Source organism: Ipomoea nil, unplaced genomic scaffold (assembly GCF_001879475.1).
Source record: "Ipomoea nil cultivar Tokyo-kokei standard unplaced genomic scaffold, Asagao_1.1 scaffold2144, whole genome shotgun sequence".
Classification (NCBI taxonomy): Eukaryota; Viridiplantae; Streptophyta; class Magnoliopsida; order Solanales; family Convolvulaceae; genus Ipomoea; species Ipomoea nil.
Window position 1 is genome coordinate 6,913,725 of NW_017618572.1, and position 25,495 is coordinate 6,939,219.

Here is a 25,495-nt window from a genome sequence, read left to right on the forward strand (position 1 = left end):
TCATGCTAACTTACCTTTATTTTTATGGGTTGAAGCTTTTATTGCAGCAGTCTATTTAATCAACAGAATGCCGACTTCAGTTTTACACAATCAATCTCCATACTCTAAACTATATCACAAAGAACCAAATCACAAAAGCTTGCGAGTGTTTGGATGCTTATGCTTTCCTTCTCTAAGACATCAAGGAGGTAATAAATTTGTTAAGAAAACTTATCCTTGTGTATTTATTGGTTATAGTCATATTCACAAGGGTTATAGGTGCTATGAACCTCGAACAAAAAGAATATATATATCCAGACACGTTGCCTTCGATGAAGGTAAATTCCTCTATAAACCCCCTCCTCAAGAATCGATCCTGTGCCATTAGATTTTGTTGAATATCCAGCACATGATGAATGGTTTAAAGTCACTCTTGAAGCTGAACCTCCAAAGGTGGGAACAAATGCAGAGTCAGCAACTCAAACATCTATTATAACTACTACTGGTTGCTGTGATAAAAATAATGATCATGACGGATGTTATAATGATAATAATGTTGAATCTCCTGACAATGATGGAGTTTTGCCTGATGTTAATGTGCGTTATGCAGATGAAACCTTAGTTGTAGTTGAACCGGCAGATACACAAACTCTCACTTTGCTAAATGACTTGCCTGGGCATATTGTTGATACACATATTGACAATAATGAAAGTGAAAATTATGTTCATTCTCAACGCCATAGGCAACCTCCAAAACATCTACAAGATTATGAATGATATCTATCTCAAGTCGAGTTACCTGTTGAACCTCGAAATTATCATGTTGCTCTAAAAGATCCTCGATGGGTTATGGATATGAAAGAGGAACTATAGGCCCTTCACTCTAACCAAACCTGGCCACTAGTTCCTTGACCCCAAAATGTAAATGTTGTTGGGTCAAAATGGATTTATCGTATAAAGTAACGAGAGGATGGATATATTGAGCCCTTCAACGCTCGCCTTGTTGCCCGTGGTTTTACACAAGTCTCAGGTATTGATTTTGATGAGACTTACAGCCCATTTATTCGTCATACTACTATTCGTCTTGTGATAGCACTTTCAACTTCTCTAAATTGGCACATGAAACAACTGGATGTGAAGAACGCCTTTTTTGCATTGAAATTTAAAAGAGATTGTGTATATCGAACAACCCCCTGGTTTTGTGGATCCGCACAAACCTGATCATGTGTGTCTTCTTCACAAGTCTCTTTATGGGCTAAAGCAAGCTCCTCGAGCTTGGTTTGATCGCTTATCTCGGTTTCTTCTTCATCTTGGTTTTTATTGTAGTAAGGCAGATTCTTCTTTATTTATTTATCGTCAAAATTCTGTTACAATATTGCTTCTCATCTATGTATATGACATATTGGTGACTGGAAATAATGACTCCTTCATCTCTAACTTAATTCATCAATTAAGTGCAGAATTTGCTATAAAGGATCTTGGATGTCTAACATTCTTTTTAGGTGTGGAAATTAAATACTTCAATGGAGGAGTAATTCTCTCTCAAGACAAATATATCAAGGATCTTCTCAACCGTACAAGGATGACAGATTGTACTCCTAATGCTACTCCTATGGTTCTCAAAGAAAAAGAAAATACGTCAAAACAAAATGGTGTAGATGCTACTGATTATAGAAGTATTGTTGGTGTTCTTCAATACCTTACATTCACTCGACCAGACATTCAACATGCTGTCAATAAAGTTTGTCAATTGGCGAGCTGTCGTAGGCTCCCAAATTAAAACCTTACAAACGTAGTAGCGGGAGTAAGGATCGATCCCACGAGGAGTAACTAGTTTAACTTTTGTGGTCAAATTAAAGGTAGGGGGTTTGGAATATATCGAGAATAAAGATAAAATAAAAGAGAATTTAAATAAACATGAAATTTAATTGAACGAATAAAGCAATGAAAATAATATATTGAAACACTTATAATAGAAAACCTTAGTTAGTAAAGATCCACCACCGGAATTTAACATTGATCATTTATTCATAAAGTAATTAATATGCAATTGAATATTTGTCGTGAAATTATTTCATTTCCGTTTTCCCTTAGTTGTAGGTAACTAAAGCACACGCGGTTTAATTACCCCTAACTACTAAATAACCTAAGACAAGCGCTATAGATTTAATTTAATAGCAGCAATAGGAACTAGGAAAACCGACAAACTAAATAACACAAGCACAAGCGGTTGCATTTAATTTAGAAAAATATTCTACCCGAGACCAATTATCACTAAGCCGTCAATAATTAACCTCAGTTGCTACTGAATATTAGAATAATTTGTAGCACAACATTATCTAATATAGCAAATAATTATATCAAGTAAATAACTAGTAGGCCTCCCTAGCAATTAAATGATACAACTATTCAAATAACTTAGAAGAATATTTAATACTCAAATGCATAAAAATTATATAATAAAAATAAATAAATAATCTTACAGAATAATCAATTCCGGGGCCTTAATTCACTAAACCAAGCTAAATAAATTAGCAACGAATGGACATTGATAATAACTTTACAGAATAATCGAGAGGGGAAGAATGAACATTGAACAAATGAAATTCTTTTACTATTTATACAATTCTTGATTTATTTTCTTCCACTAACTTCCTATGTTTGCGCCATGATGAATCTTCGGACAAGCTTCGCTCGAACTACAGAATTGGTCTTCATCCTTTTATTTCGTTGCTTCATACATGTGTTGCGTAGGGGGAGAAACAATAAAGTAAAGGTTTAACATATTACTTGCATGTATGCTAGGTTGATTTGAGTTTGGAAACTTATTTAAATAATATATATAAATATATAATGCATATGTATATACTAGTACGTAACATGAACTAATTATAAATAATATGTATAAATATATTATATATTATATATAAAAAGATTTAATTATTAGATAATATTAAATAATTAATGCAAAATTATTATAAAGATGTACGTAAAATAAGAGTGTAAAATATGCCTATCAAATTCCCCCACACTAAAACATTTGCTTGTCCCCAAGCAAAAATATTATTTGCGAAGTAAATTATAATGAAATTCTCAAAACTCATAACATATCACGAACAACAATCTGAAGCACCCTGCAATTAATAAGATAGCACCCCTATCTGAAAATTGAGAAAACTAAATAAGTAAGCCTTCACAGGAATATCACTCATCACTCAAGTGTTTGATGGGTATAAATTTCACTCAAGTTCATTCCTATAAAATTGCTCTACCATAGGCTTGCATATCTTCTCAATCACCACTACAAGAGTCATGCATGACACAAATCATAAGGACTTTCCACAGGTTGTAATGGGGCTAGGGTTAAGGTAGGGAATATTTAGGAAAGTAGCTTAAACAAAAGCTTTCAAACTAGAGGAGCAAATAAATACAAATAATCCAAGATACTTGCTCAACACCAAGTATAGAATACTTCCTCAGTATTACCAGAATTTCCCCTTCATTTATTTAGAAGTAACTTCAACTCAAAATCAATCGCTGATTCTTTCTCATTTTCTCATAAATTTTCAGCAATATTTTTCTTTTTCAAACATATATTCTCCATTTTTTTCATTTTTTCATTTTTTCAATTTCCATATTTTTTGGAATCATGAATTGTCTTCGTTTTCTTTTTCATAGAAGACCAGTGACAAATCGGCAATGAAGATACAACCCACCTCATTCTCCATCATATTAACACAAGAAAGTGACCTCCCCCACACTTCTTCCTCACAACCTCACGTAGATTACACGAATAATTCAAAGTTTGCTCCACTAGTTATTCAGCTGGGTGAAGGCATTATTTTTAGATATAAAAGGCTTGTAATGTGGTTAAAAAAAAAAAGAAAAGAATGGCCATAAAGCTTAAAGTGGTTAACAAGGGGAAATAAATCATAGGACAAACCGGTTATTTGGGTAGTGAGGCTCAAGATCAAATAATGGCCTTAATCACACTTGAATCATGCATGGTCTAATTAGCTTTAAAAGAGAATCAAGGCAAGTTCTAGAGAAACAAAATTATGGAAGAAATCACACAATAGAAAGAAACTAAGACCGAAGTGTCAGTCAATAGCTCAAAACACGCACAGGTTTATTGCTTACTTAATATAGCCACTACATATCAAACAAGAAATGCTAACAAACTAATCACAATTTGCCAAACTATTTATTCAATTACATTGTGAATTTCAGGAAAAGAAAATGTAATTTTTTTTCAAAATAATACTTATTTTGCATAAAATACTAGTAAAATATTTGTGAAAATTTTTGAAAATTTTGACATAAGCAAACAAATAATAAAACTAAATTCCCTCCCCCACACTTATTATCAACATTGTCCTCAATGTTGAATAAAAAAGCACAGAAAAAAGGGTTATTGAATGAGAATATGAAATAAAAGGGAAAAAAAATGGAACAAACACACCTTAGGTTGCCTCCCAAGCAGCGCCTTTGTTTATCGCCGTTGGCTCGACTTATGATATTTCTTTAAACTTCCCTCGTCTTTTTGAGTACCTTCGATGATTATGAATATTCAAAGAAACAGTCCCTTTATGCAGATTAGTACTCAAAGATGATTTATTATTTCTTTCTTTTTCTTTCGAAGAAATTTCATCAAATGTAACAAAGTTCAAAGAATCAACAAAAATTGCAAAATTATCATCACTAGGAGATTTCATGGTATCATAAATATTGAAAGTCACAAGTTTACCATTAGACTCCATAGTAAGCATACCACTATGAATATCAATTTTTGTTTTTGCAGTTTTTAAGAATGGCCTTCCTAACAAAATATGATTATTATTTTCCATATCAAGCACATAAAAATCAGCAGGAAAAACCAAGTTATCAACTTCAACAATCAAATCCTCAATCACACCCCTAGGATATGTAGTAGATCCATCAGCCAATTGAATTATTATACTAGATTTATTCAGGGGTCCAAGATTTAAAGAAACATAAACAGAATATGGCATGACATTAATAGAAGCTCCTAAATCTAACATAGCATTTTCAAATTTCACCCCACTTATCATGCATGGAATAGTAAACATACCTGGGTCTTTGCACTTTTCAGGAAGATTGCTTTGACTAGCCATAGAGTCATTCTCTTGCACTTTCACTTCCTCAATTCTTTCATTATTTCGTTTCTTTTTCATAGTGCGTACCTCTTTTAGAAAATTTGCATAGCGAGGTACTTTTTCCATAGAATCTAAAAGTGGTTTATTAGCATCACATTCACGAAAGGTCTCATACAGATCATTATTTGAGTTTCCTCTTATTGGTTCTAAAAGAGCTTGAGGAAATGGGGGTACTGGTTCATAATCAGAAAAAGATGAAAGCTTACATTGGGACTTCTCTTTATTGTTGGCAATGATTCCTGCACTTATTTCCTTGTTTAAATCAACATTCTTTTCCAGCGACATACTGTCAACACTAATTGCACTTATACTCTCTTTTGGATTAACCACTGTTTGAGAGGGTAGTTTGCCAGAACTCTGTGCTTCCAACCGACTAACCGTAGTTGCTAGTTGGCCCATTTGCCTTTCCAAGTTTTGAATACTAGCCTTTGTTTCTTGACGAAATATTTGTGTTTCTTGTTGAAACTGCAAAGTGTTAGTAGCAAGAGATTTAACAATATCTTCTAGATTCATACTTGAGCTAGAGCTTTGGGTTGGTTGTTGTCTTGAAGGAAATGGTTGTCTATACTGTTGAAAATTAGAACGATTCTGAACAAACTGGTTCCCTTGTGAGTTTCCATAGCTAAGGTTTGGGTGATCCCTCCATCCAGGATTATATGTATTGGAAAATGGATCATACTTACCTTGAGGTTGTCCAGGAAAACCTCCAGCCATGTTGACTTGTTCAATAGGTTCTTCTTGAAGAGTTGGGCAGGCATCAGTTTGGTGCCCAACTACCGAGCAAATTCCACATGCTTTTACAGTTTGTATATTGCATACAGCTAATTGACGAACAAGAGTAGTTAAACCAGAAATTTGTTGTTCAAGAGAAGAAATATTTACCTCATTCACATGCTTAGACGGTTGGACAATTCTATTACCAAACTGTTGAGAGTTTGCTGCCATGTTCGCAATTAGAGTTCTTGCAGCGTCTGGTGTCTTGTCAACTAAAGCACCACCGCTTGCAGCATCAATCATGCTTCTATCCATTGGACAAAGTCCTTCATAAAAGTACTGAATGAGTAATTGCTCACTAATTTGATGGTGTGGGCAGCTTGCACAAAGCATTTTGAAACGCTCCCAATATTCATATAATGACTCTCCATTGTTTTGCCTTATACCACAGATTTCCTTTCTAATGTTGGCCGCCCTTGAAGCTGGGAAATATTTTTCAAGGAATAGTGTCTTTAAGTTATTCCATGTGGTGATGCTTCCGGAAGGTAAATAATATAGCCAATCCTTCGTTGAATCTTTCAAAGAAAATGGGAAGGCTCTCAACTTGATTTGTTCTTCAGTAACCCCTGTGGGTTTCATACTTGAACACACCACATGGAAGTCCTTCAAGTACTTGTGAGGGTCTTCACCTGCAAGTCCATGAAAAGAAGGCAAAAGATGAATTAATCCAGATTTCAATTCGAATTGTACATTGGCATCCAGAGCAGGAAAAGTGATGCATAATGGTTGTTGATCTAAATTTGGAGCTCCGAGCTCTTTTAAGGTCCGATTTTGAGCCATGGGTTCCTCTTCTAAATCAGAGTTGGTAGAATCGGTAGCTAGATCACTAAGCTCTAATTTCTTCAAAGCTTGTTTCCTCCACCTGCGTACAGTTCTTTCAATTTCTGAATTGTATGGCAAGACTTCTTTGTTAGCAGATCGAGTTATAGGCATAAACCGTTAAAGATAGTGCAGCAATTATGTAAAAGTAATGAAAGAAAATATTTTTTAAAATTTTTTTTTTGGGACAAATGAAAAACAAATAAACAAATAACAAAATAAATAAATAAACACAAAATAAGCTAGAAAATCTCCCCGGCAACGGCGCCAAAATTTGGCGAGCTGTCGTAGGCTCCCAAATTATAACCTTACAAACGTAGTAGCGGGAGTAAGGATCGATCCCACGAGGAGTAACTAGTTTAACTTTTGTGGTCAAATTAAAGGTAGGGGGTTTGGAATATATCGAGAATAAAGATAAAATAAAAGAGAATTTAAATAAACATGAAATTTAATTGAACGAATAAAGCAATGAAAATAATATATTGAAACACTTATAATAGAAAACCTTAGTTAGTAAAGATCCACCACCGGAATTTAACATTGATCATTTATTCATAAAGTAATTAATATGCAATTGAATATTTGTCGTGAAATTATTTCATTTCCGTTTTCCCTTAGTTGTAGGTAACTAAAGCACACGCGGTTTAATTATCCCAAACTACTAAATAACCTAAGACAAGCGCTATAGATTTAATTTCATAGCAGCAATAGAAACTAGGAAAACCGACAAACTAAATAACACAAGCACAAGCGGTTGCATTTAATTTAGAAAAATATTCTACCCGAGACCAATTATCACTAAGCCGTCAATAATTAACCTCAGTTGCTACTGAATATTAGAATAATTTGTAGCACAACATTATCTAATATAGCAAATAATTATATCAAGTAAATAACTAGTAGGCCTCCCTAGCAATTAAATGATACAACTATTCAAATAACTTAGAAGAATATTTAATACTCAAATGCATAAAAATTATATAATAAAAATAAATAAATAATCTTACAAAATAATCAATTCCGGGGCTTCAATTCACTAAACCAAGCTAAATAAATTAGCAACGAATGGACATTGATAATAACTTTACAGAATAATTGAGAGGGGAAGAATGAACATTGAACAAATGAAATTCTTTTACTATTTATACAATTCTTGATTTATTTTCTTCCACTAACTTCCTATGTTTGCGCCATGATGAATCTTCGGACAAGCTTCGCTCGAACTACAGAATTGGTCTTCATCCTTTTATTTCGTTGCTTCATACATGTGTTGCGTAGGGGGAGAAACAATAAAGTAAAGGTTTAACATATTACTTGCATGTATGCTAGGTTGATTTGAGTTTGGAAACTTATTTAAATAATATATATAAATATATAATGCATATGTATATACTAGTACGTAACATGAACTAATTATAAATAATATGTATAAATATATTATATATTATATATAAAAAGATTTAATTATTAGATAATATTAAATAATTAATGCAAAATTATTATAAAGATGTACGTAAAATAAGAGTGTAAAATATGCCTATCATCAATTCTTCAACTCCACCACAGAACTACATCTTAAAGCAGTCAAGTGAATTCTTTGCTACCTTAAAGGTACACAAGACTATGGCTTACGGTTCATTTCTAAAAGTCATCTCTCTTTGTATGCTTTTTCAAATGCCGATTGGGCAGGTTGTCCCTTAACCAGAAGAAGCACAACAGGTTTTTGTGCTTTCCTATGTGCTAATTGTATTTCCTGGAGTTCAAAGAAGCAACCTACAATTGCTCGATCTAGTTCAGAAGCAAAATACAGGTCCATGGCTTCCACCACAGCTGAATTAACTTGGCTCACCTTTTTATTACGTGACATTGGCATCCCTTTGCTTCATGCTCCACAATTATTCTGCGACAATCTCAGTGCTCTTCATATGTCGGTTAATCCTCTTTTTCATTCGAGGACAAAGCATATCGAAATAAACTACCATTTTGATCGAGAAAAAGTAGCCATGGGTCACCTTGTCACAGGGTTTGTGCCATCTTCACACCAAATAGCAGATATTCTCACCAAGCCCTTATCAAAGGCACCTTTTATTTTCCTTCGCGACAAGATGGGACTCCACTTACACTCCGTCTCCAACTTGAAGGGGGCTGATAAGGAAGAAAAGCTAATTGAGGAAACAAAATATTTCACAGGAAGAAGGGAAACAAATATCACTGCATAGAATCAAGGAAATATTGAAAGGAATCATTATGATGTCTTGCCTTTTTTAATTCTCCTTTCTCTTTGTATATAAGTCCGTCCTATCTTATGAAATATGCAGAAATTGAATACAATAATATTAAGTTTATAAGAGTTTTTCAAAAGATATGGATTTGACGGATTTAATCCTCGGGATTAAAATCGTGAGAAGACCTGATGGTCTCGTGTTAAACCAATCTCATTATGTTGATAAAATCTTTGCAAAGTTTAATAAGGATGATTATCAAGTAGCTAGGACGCCGTTAGATACTAACGTTCATCTGTCCAAAAATTGAAGAAAGTGTATTTCTCAAGTAGATATTTCTAGAATATTATGTTACTTTATATAGTTTTAATTATTTAACATGTGAATTTAATTTTACACATGTTAATAAAAGAAGCGAAGATGAAAATGACTATTTGCAATGGAATAAGCTGATTTGATCACAAGAATCTAATGAATATGAAAATGAGAATGATGGGGAAGCAATTTTCATACTAGTTCATAACAATGTCGAATACTAAAAATATTAAATAATGCACATATTAATTTAAAAACTATATTACTGTGGGAGCACCCAAAAAAATGATAAGAACAATATAATGTGGTATTATATAAGTAAATGAAGCTAACTACTATGTATTATGATAACACATTTTATATCATTCAAAGTGGGTGGTCATATGATCAAATTTGAATCTCAGTTGTGGAGACATTAATTCTTTGAGCTTATTGAAAAAGTATAGAACATATATTACATGTAAAGAATCATTAATATTGTAAAAGAAAATAAGTAAATGGAAAAATGAAAAATGTATTCCAATGTGATAAAATTGTCACATGTTTCCATGGAAAATTAATAAAAACTATTATATATTTTAATAAATTAATTAAAATATGCCACATCAATTAGTTAGAAATAAAAAGTAAAAGGGTCACACTTGTCTGAGATCTTCTTACGGATCTTTATTCGTGGATCGGGTTGGGTCAGGATGCAAATATCATACTCCGTACTTATATGCTCAGATGTAATACTAATTAGGAATAAAATGTTTGTTACTTATAAAGGAAAATGTAATACTTTTACATTTTAATGTAAAAGTATTATATTTTTCATCAAAAGTATTACATTTTCCATAGTAAGTAATGTTACGTTGGCAAGTGTTTGTTACTTATAAAGGAGAATATAATACTTTTGAGGAAAAATGTAATACTTAGATCAAAATGTAAAAGTATAACAATTTCCTTTAAGGGTGAGTTTGGAAATCTGGAAAATGATTTCTGAAAATCAATTTTCAGGCTTCCAATGTTTGGCTAGAGGGAAAAATGGAAGTCAATAGAAAATAAGGGTGCGGTTAATGGAAAATATAGGGTATTTTTATAAAAAATGACTTCCCTTTTTTTTTTGGGGAAGTCATTTTCCGTTTGCAGTAGTGGAGCAGCCAATCACCCGCCGCCTCAACCATCACCACCACCACTACCCCCAACACCACCACCACCATCATTGTATATTTTAAATATTTAAAATTAAACATAATTATGCTTATTTTCCAGAAAATGAATCAAACACACCAAGGCAGTTTTCTGTAATACAACCAAACAATGAAAAGGAAAATATTTTCTGAAAAATGAGTCAATTTTCAGAAAATATTTTTAGAAGCCATCTTCCTACTTTCCAAACAAACCTTAAAAGTATTACATTTTCTCATATAAGTAATAAAGATTTTATTCTTAATTAATACAAAGTAATACATTTGTGTTTTAAGTATTACATTTTTATCTTGACTCGATTTCACGCATCTCACAGTGAGACGTTTCACATAAGTTTTTGCCAAAGTAAAAATATATGCATCATCATGACAACTAGCTCAAGAACATTCAAGTGATTGAAAGTGAGTGACATTTGGTGGCCACGTGTCTCATAGGGGATGCACCTTTGTAGTACCACACAGAGTTGACCAAAGATTGATCCCCACAACCAAAGTAGTTGAACTTCACAACCTCTGATCTTTTGCTCTCTCTACCATCGTCTTACCTAACAATATAATATCTCATGCAATATAATTGAGTCAAATATATAGACACTCTTACATTACTGATTTTTAAATTAATTTTTGTATTATTTTTTTTTTAAATGTTACTGGCTCTATTACAATGTAATATCTGTTCATATACAAAGAACCAATAAAGCCTCCATTAAGGTTTGAACTCATTAACCTTCCAAATGAAAGTTTAATCCGGGTATCATTAGACCACATATTCTTGGTAATTTTTGTATTATTTGAAGCAATGTAATTTATCTAATTTAAAATATATATGTACTAACTGCAAAGTTCATGAATAAGCAATGATTAATATATAAAGATCATTATACTCATTACAAAGTATATTTAATGAATAATTTACTCAAGTGATATACAAAATTTATTATATAATTATACATTCTCATAATAAATTTTACAATTATTTTTTAAAAAAAATATAAAAATATATGAGATTTATAATACTATTCACAATAAACTATTACAAAAATAAAATTTACAAATTTTGAAAAACTTTTTATATACAAAATTTATTATATATTAAACAAAACCAAAATTTTCAAACTCTTACAAATTAAACCTTGATAATATTGTCAAAGACCTTATGGTCGAGCGGCATAATTGTGTCTTTCTCAAATGAAAGGTCACATATTCAAACTCCAGTGGGAGAGTATTGACTCATTGTGTTTCAGAAACAATCTCAAAGACTTGATCTCGAAATAACTCACAATTTTTTTATCCATAAATTCAAAACAGTATTTATAAATCATTGACGGTTCATTCTAAATGATTAGCTTGTATTTAATAATCAATTTAACAAGTTATATATAGGGATTATTATACTCATTACAATGAAAATTGTAATAAATGCCCCTCTAATATGTCAATTATCAATGTCATCCCTGAATTATAAGTAGTGTAAATGTTGTCCCTCAATTATCAAAATGGTACACATATAGCCCCTCCGGTAACGGACCTGTGGTTCAGACTGAAGCAAAGAAAGTAGAGTTGACAGAACGACAAGAAGCGAACAGAGAGCGTCGAGAAAAGAAGAGAGAGCGTCGAGAAGAGAACAAAATCTTATGCATAAGTTTAGATTCAATTACAAATCCAATGGTGCGTGAGTCTATAAGGAATGAGCAACTACAAATTGTTGCAAAGAGAGCTAATGAGCAAACACATGGAGGAGGGGTTGAATCAAGTAGTCAGTTTAATCAATATTTTGATAATATGGGAGGGAATGGAAGTGGTCTTGGAGACTATTAATTTTAAGTATGTTTTGTTTAATTTCGGATGTATTCTGTTTAATATTATGAAAATTATGTTCTATGCACTTTAGTTTTTAATTAATCTATAGATAATATTAGGCTTGTTTTAATCGTCTTGATGCGATCTTTCAAATGATATAATTTATTTTTTATTATTCAAATTTTATGTTTATGTATTTAACAAAATATGTAAATCTATAAAAACAAAATAGGAATACAAAAGAAATTAATAAAAAAGGCCAAGGGCAAAGTGGAAATTAAATTTATTAACTCCATTTGGCGTCAAGCTACAGTGGCGCTGCACTGTAGACAATCGGCAAAATGACGCCACATTTGGCACTTCATTGAAGTACTTCAGAGTCAAAAGTAGCACCATTTTGGCGTTTGAGGGAGCAAATAACGCTCCCTTGGAAAAGGTCTTAATGCATCAATCAACGTAACTATTATTAGTTTCTTTCTATAAGTAATTATCAATTATTAAAGTTAGAGAGATCCAAATTTTACATCAAATATTTTGTCATACCGTTCATATGACATGATAATAAAATTCTTTTGATTTTTTATTACTATGAATTGATTAACTCCATCTCACCTTAAAAAATAAATTTTCATTTTGGTGAAAATTTTTGATTCATTTAACTTAATTAATTATCAACCAGTGTGTTACACTAAAATTTCTCCGTCAATATGCTTGTACGGGTTTAGCTCATTGGTTCAGTAGGCAGTATCTGATCTGGAACAAGAGACCAAGGTTTGAAATTCGACAGCCACAGTGTGAGGACTATGTCCAAAGTGGACAGATCCCCCCATGACATTTGACCATGTCTGCTGAGTCACTGAGTTACCGAGATTTACATCCTCCCAAATGTTCTGACAACCCAGAAGCCCTTGAGGGTTGAGGATTCAATCTTTTGGGACAAGAATTTCTTGGTCAATATGTTGCGAAGTACTTTGGATAGATAAATTATAATTAATTCAGGAGTTGATAATTATAATATGGTTTTTATTAACTGAACAAGCCCGTATACTTAAACACACGAATTAAGACTTTGATGTACTCAAAGCCAGATATTCTGTTGGCATATATATGTTTTTGAAAGATTAGAGATCAATTTCTTGAAGTAAACGGAGTCGATCTAAGTTCCAGTACAGAGCAGAGATCCATCAGATCTGAAGAGTTTGCAGCCCGTTTTGGCAGTGCAGCAGTTGACACACAATGGACGAGTAGTTGGCTTGTTTCCTGGTGGCCACTTCATCGTGGCCACTCGTTGCTCGCAGACTTCGGCGCACACTTTGCCGCCATCATACTGCGCATCCACCCTAATTAAAACAATTCCTATTATCCACAAAAAGAAGTAAAGTTATATATACTCCAAAAATCAATAATTCACAAGTAGAAAAATGTTCATCCATATCTCCCAACACCAACCAAATGTGGTGGGTAATATCGATCGTCAATAAAAAATCATCAAAAAATTTTCAAATAAGAAGTTTAAAATTAAACTTTAGCGATTAAAATGTGTTTGAAGTTTTTCATCTATACGGCCCATAAAATAAACAAAATATTGTTCTAAATTAATCGAAGTTGAGTGTTACTGGCTTAATTGCTGCAAGGTATCATGGATATTATATTAGAGACAAAAAAAAAAAAAAAAAAAAAAAAAAAAAACAAAGGGAAGTTTGAGATACAACGGCTTACCGCACACAAGAAGAAAAGCCAGCAGGATCACAACTTTGTTGACTGCCATGTTTCTTTGTTCTTTGATGACTTTGGGGAGTTGTTAGCCCTCTCATTTATAGCATGCAAATGCTACTACAAGACAAGAACGAGAAGAAATAAGATCAATTGTTATGTCATCGACCCGGATCCAAAATGACACCATCTGAATTTTTTTTTTTTTTTTTTTAAAATGCTTCATTCTTTGCCAACTTTATATTCACAAAAAATAAAATATCATTGAATTGATTGAGGAAACGTTGCCACTAACGGCACCGTTATGAATATTGAGTTTTGTGACGTTTGTCTTCAGAATTCGTTCATCTATATTCATAAATTTTAAACTCTATATTCACAATTTTAGAACGCTCTATTCAGAATTTTAGAACTGAATATTCATAATTTTAGATCTCAATATACAAAATTAGTAAATTACAAAACTCAATATTCACAATTTTTGAACTCTATATTCACAATTACAGAACTCTATATTTACAATTTCATAACTCTATATTTAGAATTAAAAAACTCTATATTCACAATTACAGAATTCTATATTCAATAGTATAACACAATTTTTAAATCTATATTCACAATTTTTGAACTTTATATTCACAAAAAATAAAATATCATTGAATTGATTGAGGAAACGATGCCACTAACGACACCGTTATTCTACACGCGTTTTAGACTTGAGTCCACTTTTCAAGTGGACCCGGGTCCACAGCATGATTTGCCAAATACGATAATTAGAGAACCATGCTGGATATATGACTACTTTTCGTATCACATTAATTAATTAATTAATCAATTATGACTAACTTTGTCCATTTGTAATTTAGTAACAAGCTGGATCTATGACCAAGCTTAACTCCTGGACTAATATGGAAGGATCGAAGGATTGGTTGGATCACATTGGCATCGCAAATTATACCATGGAATCGTGTTCACCGAGAATGGTGAATACAAGGCAAAACGACGTCGTTTTTAGGCAAAAAAAAAAAAAAAAAATCGCGGATGTGGAGTTAACGGCGCGCGTTTGATCAAATTATGAATTTTCTGTTATGAGATTATGAATTTTATGAAAATTCATAATCTCATTACAGAAAATTCATAATCGCATAACAGAAAATTCATAATCTCACAACTGAAAATTCATAATCTCATAACAGAAAATTCATAATCTTATAACAGAAAATTCATAATCTCATGGTTCCAAAGTGAATGTGTAGGCATGGTTCCAAAGTGAATGTGCAGGCATGGATTCATAATTTATGAATGTCCGTGATTTCGGACGGGAATATGTAGGCATGGTTCCAAAGTGAATGAGGCATGAATTCATAATTTATGAATGTCCGAAATTATGAATGTAATGAAAATTCATAATCTCATAACAGAAAATTCATAATCGCATAACAGAAAATTCATAATCTCATAACTAAAAATTCATAATCTCATAACAGAAAATTCATAATCGTATAACAGAAAATTCATAATCTCATGGTTCCAAAGTGAATGTGCAGGCATGGTTCCAAAGTGAATGTGCAGGCATGGATTCATAATTTATGAATGTCCGTGATTTCGGACGGGAATGTGTAGGCATGGTTCCAAAGTGAATGTGCAGGCATGAATTTATAATTTGTGAATGTCTGAAATCTTTGTTCACCTCAAATTAAAGTAAAACCGCAAAATGTGAAAATAAAGAAGAAAAGTCACGCAATTAATTAAGAAAAAAAAAAGAAAAAGAAAAGAAGATAACGGTGTACTAACACCGTTGGAACCATGGTGAACACGGTTCCATGGCATAACGTCCCCATTGGCATTCATCAGGCCATCTAACAATATTATTATTCGCTTTTATCATAATTTATTATTAACATTTTGTACGTGCATTGCGCAAAAATTCATATTTAATATTAAAATATTACTAAATAGAAATTATATATATATATATATATATATATATATATATATATATATATATATATATATATATATAGACTTGCACTCGGGTGCGAACGGCTCGCTCAGGCGCGAAATAGGAATGAATTCTGTTCGTCCACGTGTTCAGATCTAATGGATGAGAAACACTGATTTTTAAAAAAAACGCGGTGGCATTTTTGTAAATAATTGAACATCGAAGTGCAAGTAAAATGTATTACAAGTGCATGTAAAATGTACTATAGGTGCAAGTAAAAATTTACACTGAGCATCAATACTTAGTTGCACTTACAGTTCTAAGTTGTTGCACCGATAGTTCTAAGTAGTTGCACAAATAGGTATAAGTAGTTGCATCTAGGTGTATGAATGTTTGCGAGTGGTTTTCAGGAGTATTACTGCCCGCTGACTCAGATCAATGAATGTTAACAAGGCAAAATTACATGCACTTATAGGTGAAAGTAGGTGCACCTATAGTTATAAGTAGTTGCACACATAGTTATAAATAGTTGCACATATAGTTATAAGCACACCCAGGTGCATGAATGGTTGCGGAAAGTGAATGCTAACAAGGCAAAATTACATGCACTTATAGGTGAAAATAGGTGCACTTATAAGAGATTTTACTTGCACTTCGATGTTCAATTATTTACGAAAATGCCACCGCGTTTTTTTTAAGTTATTAGATCTTGACACGTGTCGCGCGCTGATTCGTTCGCATTTCCTTCCTGGGCACTTATTCGCACCTGAGTGCGTCCCTATATATATATATATATATATATATATATATATATATATATATATATATATATATATATATATATATATATATATATATATATATATATATATATATATATATATAGGCTTTGGTTCCCATGAGGTACCTAATTAAAATGAGATCATGAGATCCCATCACTAGCATTCACTCATTTAAATTTGATGGCTTAGATTAAAAGAGATTTAGGAAATAATTTTGGTCAGATTATAAGGATAGGGAGTTTCACGTAATTTTGAATGTGTATTTATTTTTGGGTAGAATATTAATGAATTATTGTGCATAGTAATAGCCAACCTAAGAATGGTAATAACTATTACTGCCATGTGATTACATAGCTACAGCAATTCCAATTAACGTAGTGACCGGGGAAGGAAACGCTGGTGAGGGACTGTGCATGCCGAGCTGAAAGGGTGTAGAAGACGGCGTGGTGGCTTGTGCATGGCGTGTGCAACATTGGGTATGTGGTCCTTAATTGGGTTTTTAAGTTGTTTATTTACATAGTTTGTGCATATGTAAGTTATGGCGTGTGCAATAACTGCGTAGTGTGGTCCTTAATTGGTTTTTTAATCTGTTTATCTTCATAGTTTGTGCATTTGTAAGTTATGGCGTGTGCAACAACTGAGTAGTGTGGTCCTTATTTGGGTTTTTAATCTATTTATCTTCATAGTTTGTGCATTTGTAAGTTATGGCGTGTGCAACAACTGAGTAGTGTGGTCCTTAATTGGGTTTTTAATCTATTTATCTTCATAGTTTGTGCATTTGTAAGTTATGGCGTGTGCAACAACTGAGTAGTGTGGTCCTTATTTGGGTTTTTAATCTATTTATCTTCATAGTTTGTGCATTTGTAAGTTATGGCGTGTGCAACAACTGAGTAGTGTGGTCCTTAATTGGGGTTTTAATCTGTTTATCTTCATAGTTTGTGCATTTGTAATGTATGGCATGTGCAACAACTGAGTAGTGTGGTCCTTAATTGGGTTTTTAGTCTGTTTATCTTCATAGTTTGTGCATTTGTAAGATAAGGCGTGTGCAACAACTGAGTAGTGTGGTCCTTAATTGGGTTTTTAATCTGTTTATCTTCATAGTAGTGTTGTCCTTAATTATTGGTTACCCATGCATACTTGACAGGATGTTGGAAAGACTACTATGACTTTGAGGAATTGATTCTTGAACGTGAGAATAATAACTCTTGTTTGGACAATAATTACTCTGCAAATAACTGTGTTGTCATTTCATGTAATGCAGAATCTCAGTGTGTAATATCCTCCATGTTCATCAAGTATGAGATGTATTATTTGTAATTAATAAATAATATGTTTTCCTAACAGCAAAAACAAGAATGGAAATGACTGAAAAATATTTGTGGTCTTTGATAAAGAAGCTTGAAAGCTATTCAAGAAAATCCACTGGCTTCAAAGCTACATGGACTATTTGTCTATTTCAGATGAGTGTTGTTGAGAAGTGGAACCAACACATTGTTCTTCCTACCAACTAATCTCAATGTTTCTTCCTGCTCTCCACATCCCACTTCTATATAAGCTTGCCCAGATACAACCCCAAACCATAATCCAAGCTGAAATAGAAACAAAACATCTTCACCACCAAGAATGGCTCATCATCTCAACCCATCCTTTCTCCTGCTTTTCTTGATCTCTCTGTCACCGGCGCTCGAGTCCAGAGACATTCTGGAGATGACATTGCCAAAGCCTGAGCTGCCAGAAATTCCAAAACCAGAGTTACCAACATTCCCAAATCCTGAAATCCCAAAACTAGAGCTTCCAACATTACCAAAGCTTGAAATCCCAGAAATCCCAAAAAAAAAAAAAAAAAAAAAAAACAAGAACGAAACCCTAACCCCATCGGGCGACTCGCACACGCCGCTACACGCAGTCGCACACCCCGAACCAGATAACCTACCACTGGCCGCCAACCATAACCCCCAAAAAATGGGGAAAAAAAAAACCAACACACAGAAAAACTAACGAAAAAAAAAAACCAAACGACGAACCAAGCCGTCTACTGCTAGACCCCCACCGCCGGCGTCGACCCCCATCCCCACACCACTGCCACCGCCCCCCGCTCGCCCTCCTAACACCACGGCCACAGCACCCAACCGTCTCGCCGGAACATGCAGCCGCCGCAAAACCCAAAAACCGACAACACCAACACCCATTTAGGGCGGATATAAACCCCCTGTAACATCGACACACTGAACACACACCATCCCACAACCACGCCTACCACATACACCAACAACCTAAAAACCTAAATCATTATATAGAATGAAAAACTAAGCAATAGACAAGACCGTACCTTGAACCCCAGCAGAGGAAGACCCACGCCAACGCAATGAACGCCTGGATGAGGAAGATGAGGAGCCGTCCATGGAGGAACACGGTGAACGAAGACGAGAGAGAGAGACTGCGATTTTGCTGGATGTAGACGAGCGAGAGAGACTGATAGGCTACCAGATGAAGAATGGAGATACTGAGGGATGTTTGTCTAGACGAGCGAGAGAGACTGATGGCCTTACAAAAGGAAAAAAAGATACACGGCGAATCAACTTCAAAAAAGGCAGGAAATTAATGCATATGGCTAATTACATTAGTACCCCCAAATTAAACACAGCATCTCATTCTAGGCTTAATCTTGCCTCCAATCGCAGCCGCTCAAAACCAAAATTAAACGCACAGGATCAAACCTCATTTGAACTCATTTTAATTAGGTACCTCACCTGATCCAAAATCTATATATATATATATATATATATATATATATATATATATATATATATATATATATATATATATATGCGTGTGTGTGCGCGTGCACGCGTGTGTGCATGCATGCATGCATGTATGTATGTATGCAGTTGCGGAGTCAGGATTTTTTGTCAGTAGGGGTAAAGCATTAGAACAAAAAGGATAGTTTGAAACATATCAAAAGTTTATAAAAATATTCGTAAGAAGTATAAGTAGTATAATCATACATATTTTTGGGTATGAATAAAAAATAAAACATATATATCAAAACTTTATAAAAATATTCATAATAAAATATGAAACATAATTAATTTGATAAAATAATTAGAATAGAATATATATATATATATATATATATATATATATATATATATATATATATATATATAGAGAGAGAGTAAGGTTCAGGTGCGGTGGGTGCTTACGGTGCGGCGTCACCAATACTTCAGCACATATACATCACCAACGTTAAAAAATACACCACAAAAAATACAAACAAATTAGGTTCACATCACCAAAAACACACCATTAGGTGTGAGTAAAAGCACCATACAGTGCTCGAATTTACTTATGGGGTATTTTTTTGGGTGTGTTGTGTATTTTTTGATGTTTTTTTCATTTCACAGTTGGTGTATTTCTGGAATCCCGCCGCACCGTAAGCCTCCGCTGCATAAAGTGATCTACCCACTTTGGGCATAATCCCCACACTACCGCCGCGAAAGTTCGAACATTGGTCTCTTCTCCCAAATACTGCCTACTAAACCGTTAAGCCAAGCCTGTGCTGGCTAGAAATATATGTATATGTATATATATACACACACACACACATACGGAGCTACGTTATGGGGTAGTTTGGCCCTGCCCCCCTCCCCCACCCCCACCTCACCCCTCCCTCACCCTAAATTTTTTAGTAAATATCTATGTATATATTGATATAGTAGAGATAAAATACATTTTTGACCCCCTCTATTATTTTTTTTAAATAAAACAATCTATTATGTTATATTAAAGGAACTCAAAATATATATTAAAATTCACTATTTTTTATTAAATAAAAAGAAATAAATCAAATAATTAAAGTCGCCATTTTTCTTTATTATCTTATTTCTTTTTCAAGATTTTAATAATGATGGACATCAAGTATACATTTTAATTTAAAAAAATCTCCAAGTTAGAGATATATGATTTGGTTTTATTAGTTATGTTGATGTTGATTAATTAATTAGTGATTTATTGTGTGTTTCAATTATTTATTTACATTTTTAAGATGTAAACCCTACTGAAGCACGAAGAGCCAATAACCGCTTCCACTGAGGCTCAAACTCGAAACGTCCCTGAAATTTTGCATTTCCTCATTTTTAATCAAATTAACAAGATTATCCAACTGATGAAAAGGACTGACTGATTCAACGATGATGTCAATCAGTAAGGCAGATTATTTAGATGTTTATAGAAAGAGACAACGACACAAAGCAACACACAAGATGTTTACCCAGTTCGATACAGTGTGTATCTACGTCTGGGAGACGATCACATAAGCGTCCAATCTACTAAATCATAATCCAATGTACAAAGGTAGAGAAACAACAATCTCACCCGAGTGTCCCACACAAGGTACGTACCCAGTCTACATAGGTTTAGTGGATGGTTGAAGATGGAGAGCCATGCATACAGAAGTCCAGTGAAATCCCTTCACTTGGAGAGCCAACTCTGATGCAGTCCACTTCAATAACGCTTTTCTCGGTTGTTCCCACAACAGTGTGATCGTAGCATTCTTTCGTTTAAGCAACAATAATTCTTCTCAAGTTCTTCATCATAATCACCATGAACATGTTGTATTGAGAAGAGGCATGATAATCAAAGATCTGATATCATAAATGATAAAACTGTATTGGAGTGTTTTTTTCTTCTTGAAAGTGTAACCCTAATTCTTGTCGAATATGAGTACTTATAGTTCCATAGTGCGAACACTCTCCATAGATATCTTTGATTGTAGATGGTAGGCCAATATTTGAAGAATGTAATCATAGAGATTCGGTCCATAATTTTCCAAAACAGATACGCTGATCTTCTTTCCAAATCTGTCTTCTTTAAACCGCGTACAGGCTTTAAGGAAACAGCTTCCTAATTCAGATCTTCAGTGTCAGTCCCTCTGTTGTTGTATCTGACTGATCAGTCCTCTGTAAGACAATACCGACACTAAGCTAATCCTATCTTAGTTTGCCATAATAATATTGCCAATTATAAGTTGGGGTTTTTTTGAGCAATTAAAACACTAACAAACTCCCCCTTTGACTATTATTTGGCAAAACAACTTGACTACGCATAGAAACAAAAACTGAGAGAACTAAGATAGGCTAGCATAAAAACCAAACCAAATATCTGATTACAAAGCATAGCGAAAAAAAAAACAGCATACAAGTCATGCTGGATCAAAACATTCTTCAACCAAAAGAAGTGGTGCCATCACAATCAACGCCCAGCCAGGGCCAGAAGGTACACAAAAACACATAAAACTCCCCCTGAGTTTCATACTCTCCCTTTTTGCCAATGATAGCCAAAGCATGGTCAAGCATTGGAGGGAGTTTCACTGTCAGACTTCGCAGTTTCACTGTCAGACTTCGCAGGTTCAGCAGCAGTAGATTCAGACAAGCTTAAACGAACAAGAATGGTGGCCAATTCAGTACGAGCCCCTGTCAGTTGCCTCGTTATTATGCCATGAACAGTCTCAAGCTCAAAGACCCTTGCCTTCAACTGAATAGAGAGTTGGAGATCCCTTGCATGCGGCGAATCATCAGCCACTGTATCAGCTTCAGAATTGGAGGGAGCAATCACCGGTGTAACATCACAAATATGGTCTCCAGTCAGAAGACGACGGTCAATCGTATAGAGCAGAGTCGGACTTATCACCTCACTTGGCATTGGCTCAAGGCCCTGAGTTGTTAGAACCCCAAAGATCAGATTAGGGAAGGGTAGCCTTACCTTCTCTTCACGTGGATGGATCAAGGTGATGATATGATTATAAATCCAAGCACCCAAATCAAACGCCATTTTTGTGCCAATTCAATACAAGAGACCTGCCAATTGCTTGCCCACGGTATGGAAATGAGCTGATGGAAGCCAATTGTGAAGCGCAAGACGATGCAATATGACATATTTTGAGGTGAGCTGAGAGCTAGGTAGATAATCCTTGTCACCAGAAGGCTATGTATCAGTCTGTCCACCGGTTAGGGTCTTGGCCACTGAATCCCAGTCAGTGATTGCTTCTTCGTGCACCGCTGACAAGCCATAGTATTCATTAATCATGTCAGGACCAAAGACGTACCATTTACCTCGAATGAAGATTTGCATTGGTCGTGGCCCAATCAGATTGTCTATGTCTTCATTGAGATTACAATAGAATTCATACGTGAGGAGCTTCGAATACGGACAGATAGAGGAGACAGTCTTCAGCAAGACCACTTCACTCAGCAGTGGCAAGATGTCGCAAACTGAATTCATATGGTTTTCATTAACAGACCGTTGAACAATGAGATCTCTCCTGACCATGGTGGACCATTTACCTTGAGCAGTGAATGTAACAAACTGAGGCTTGTAAATAGATGTGTCAGAACTCTCAACAGGTTGAACCTCAGGAGTGATACTCCGACCTCTGGAACGAGTAGATCGTTTCCCCTTTCGGGTAGAGGATGTGGGAACAACAGCTGGTTGAGCAGCAGCAAGAACTTTTTGCTTAACAGACGACCGTAGTGTCTTGAACACTTGTTGAACTGGAGGATTAGCTTCAGGTTCGATAGACTCACTGGACTTTCTTCTCTTCTCAGGCTGATTTACAACAGCATTGTCATCACCCGTCTAAAAAACAACCTTCACAGGAACATTCTTTCGTTTTGATCTTCTCGTCTCCTTGGATTGGGAATGAACAGGAGACATAGAGTGACTGGAATCAGGAACATGGGCAGAAGAACTTCCAAGAAGATTTGTGACTTTTCTAATTTTGAAGGTGGTGGAATCAGGATGAGCAGTAGCCTCAACAGTGGGGGGCTTAGGTGCATGAGCTTGTGTGCCATAGATTTCAGCAAGGATCTTTTCATCATCACTCGAGGACTCAGAAGGATGAATCACACGGTATGGTTCTGGAATGGAGGCAGCAGGTAAACCAGCAAAATGCCGGACATGTTCAAGACTTTCAGCCAAAGATGAGGAGGTGTAGACTAGGACTCCGTCTATTCTTTCAGAAGCATGGGTTCTTGAGTGTTTAACAGACTCAACTTCAATAGGCAAACCAGAGAGATTATCAGAGGGACAAATTTTATGTGGGACACCAGCAATCGCAGAAGGAGGCAGAGCAACATGAACAGACGAGTAAACAACCAAACTTAGATTGTTGGTCTCCTCAGAGGGTTTATCTTTCATATCAGACACAACATCAACAACTTCCTTCAAAGGCTCAGGCTTTGTAGGGGGGATGCAAGGGGGATCATCAGACATAGGGGATTTCACAGATAATAACTCATTTACAGTATCAGACACAGTGGGCACAGCAGACGGAATATCAGCAGTTACAAAATCATCAGGCTTATCAGGAGAAATTTCAATAGGAGAATCAGAAGAATTTGACCTGTTACGAAGAATCTCCATTCGGTGTCTGGCTTCCTTCTCAGCAGCCTGTAGGTATAGGGGTTGTGCAATTGCTCTACGACGCGAGATCTCTTCTGATTCAAGAGCCCTTTGTGCAAAATATTGGAGAAACGCTCCGGCCCGATTTCCATCTGAGGGCTCTGGAATAAATGCTGGAGACATCTCATCACTAGCTTCGGAGGCTAGCAACAGGAGCTCATTGGTGTCTTTTGCAGACCAGTCGGCGTAGAACTCTGGATAATCCGACATTACTGTGACCATAATCTCGTCATGAAGAAGGGGATCAAGCTTCAACTTCTTCTTCATAGCTAACTGGAGCAGGGTTTGGACATGCTTGGTGGTTGTCTCTTGTGAGTGAACCTTTCTCCCAAGCATGATGATAATGTTACGAACAGCATCCGCCATTGATATGAAAAGTAGGAAGGCGGAGAAAGAAACCCTAGGTAGAAGAACAAAGAGAAATCAAACGGTGAGCAGAGATATTTTTTGAATTTCTTCGTTCTCCCAAGCCTGACCTGATACTCAAATATAGACCCAAGGGTGAAGTACCCTAATAAATGCAGCACATCAGATTACATGCAGAGCCGATGTGATTGACGTAATGGTATGCCTTCTTTTTATGCAGGAAACGGATGCGGCGAGGATTTGAAATTTGAAAATCGAATTACTTTATGGAAAAGATAGTTTAAGATATTCTCTTAACAAAATAGAAGAGCGTTTTAAAAGGAAGTCAAAGCTGGTTATTGACCGGGAAACTTAATTCCATATACTCTCCTTCTGTATTACTTACTGCCTTATTAATCAATCCTGCAGATTCCCAGAGCAGATCTGAGAATCTCAAACCGATTTGCATCTAGGGGCTTAGTCAGAATGTCAGCTAATTGCTTATCTGTTTGAATATATTCCAACTCAATCTCCTTTGATTCTACCAAGTCTTTGATGTAGTGATGTCTAATATCAATATGCTTCGTTCTGGAGTGTTGAACAGGATTCTTTGAGATATTGATAGCACTGACATTGTCACAGTAGAGTCAGACCATAATCTAAAAGCATCTGCTTCATCCATACCAACTGAGTGCAACATCCACCAGCAGCGATGTATTCTGCCTCTGCAGTACTTAAGGAAATTGAATTTTGTTTCTTACTCAGCCACGATACCAAGTTTTTACCAACAAAGAAGCATCCTCCAGAAGTACTCTTTCGGTCATCAATATTTCCTGCCCAGTCAGCATCACAATAAGCAACCAGACTTAGTTCATTGTCCTTGGAGTACCACAACCCATATTGAATTGTTCCTTTTATATATTTCAGAATACGCTTAGCAGCAATCAGGTGTGATTCTTTTGGATCAGATTGATACCGT

General features: G+C 34.9%; 1 protein-coding gene across 3 annotated transcripts in view; it reads right to left on the reverse strand.

The window, feature by feature from the left end:
* The window catches only part of LOC109148557 (proteinase inhibitor PSI-1.2-like), a 61,858-nt gene that overhangs the window by 30,982 nt on the left and 5,381 nt on the right, over positions 1 to 25,495 (reverse strand). Inside the window, exons 1-2 of one of the 3 annotated variants that reach the window (XM_019296291.1) lie at positions 13,996 to 14,089; positions 13,322 to 13,632 (exon numbers count right to left, since the gene is read on the reverse strand). The exons of 1 other annotated variant lie outside the window; for it this stretch is intronic. In XM_019296291.1, the coding sequence (XP_019151836.1) occupies positions 13,433 to 13,632; positions 13,996 to 14,044 (249 nt within the window). In that variant the 5' untranslated portion in view covers positions 14,045 to 14,089 and the 3' untranslated portion in view covers positions 13,322 to 13,432. Of the gene's footprint in view, positions 1 to 13,321; positions 13,633 to 13,995; positions 14,090 to 25,495 lie in introns of those variants that run through there. One more of the 3 variants, XM_019296292.1, reaches the window with a different exon arrangement.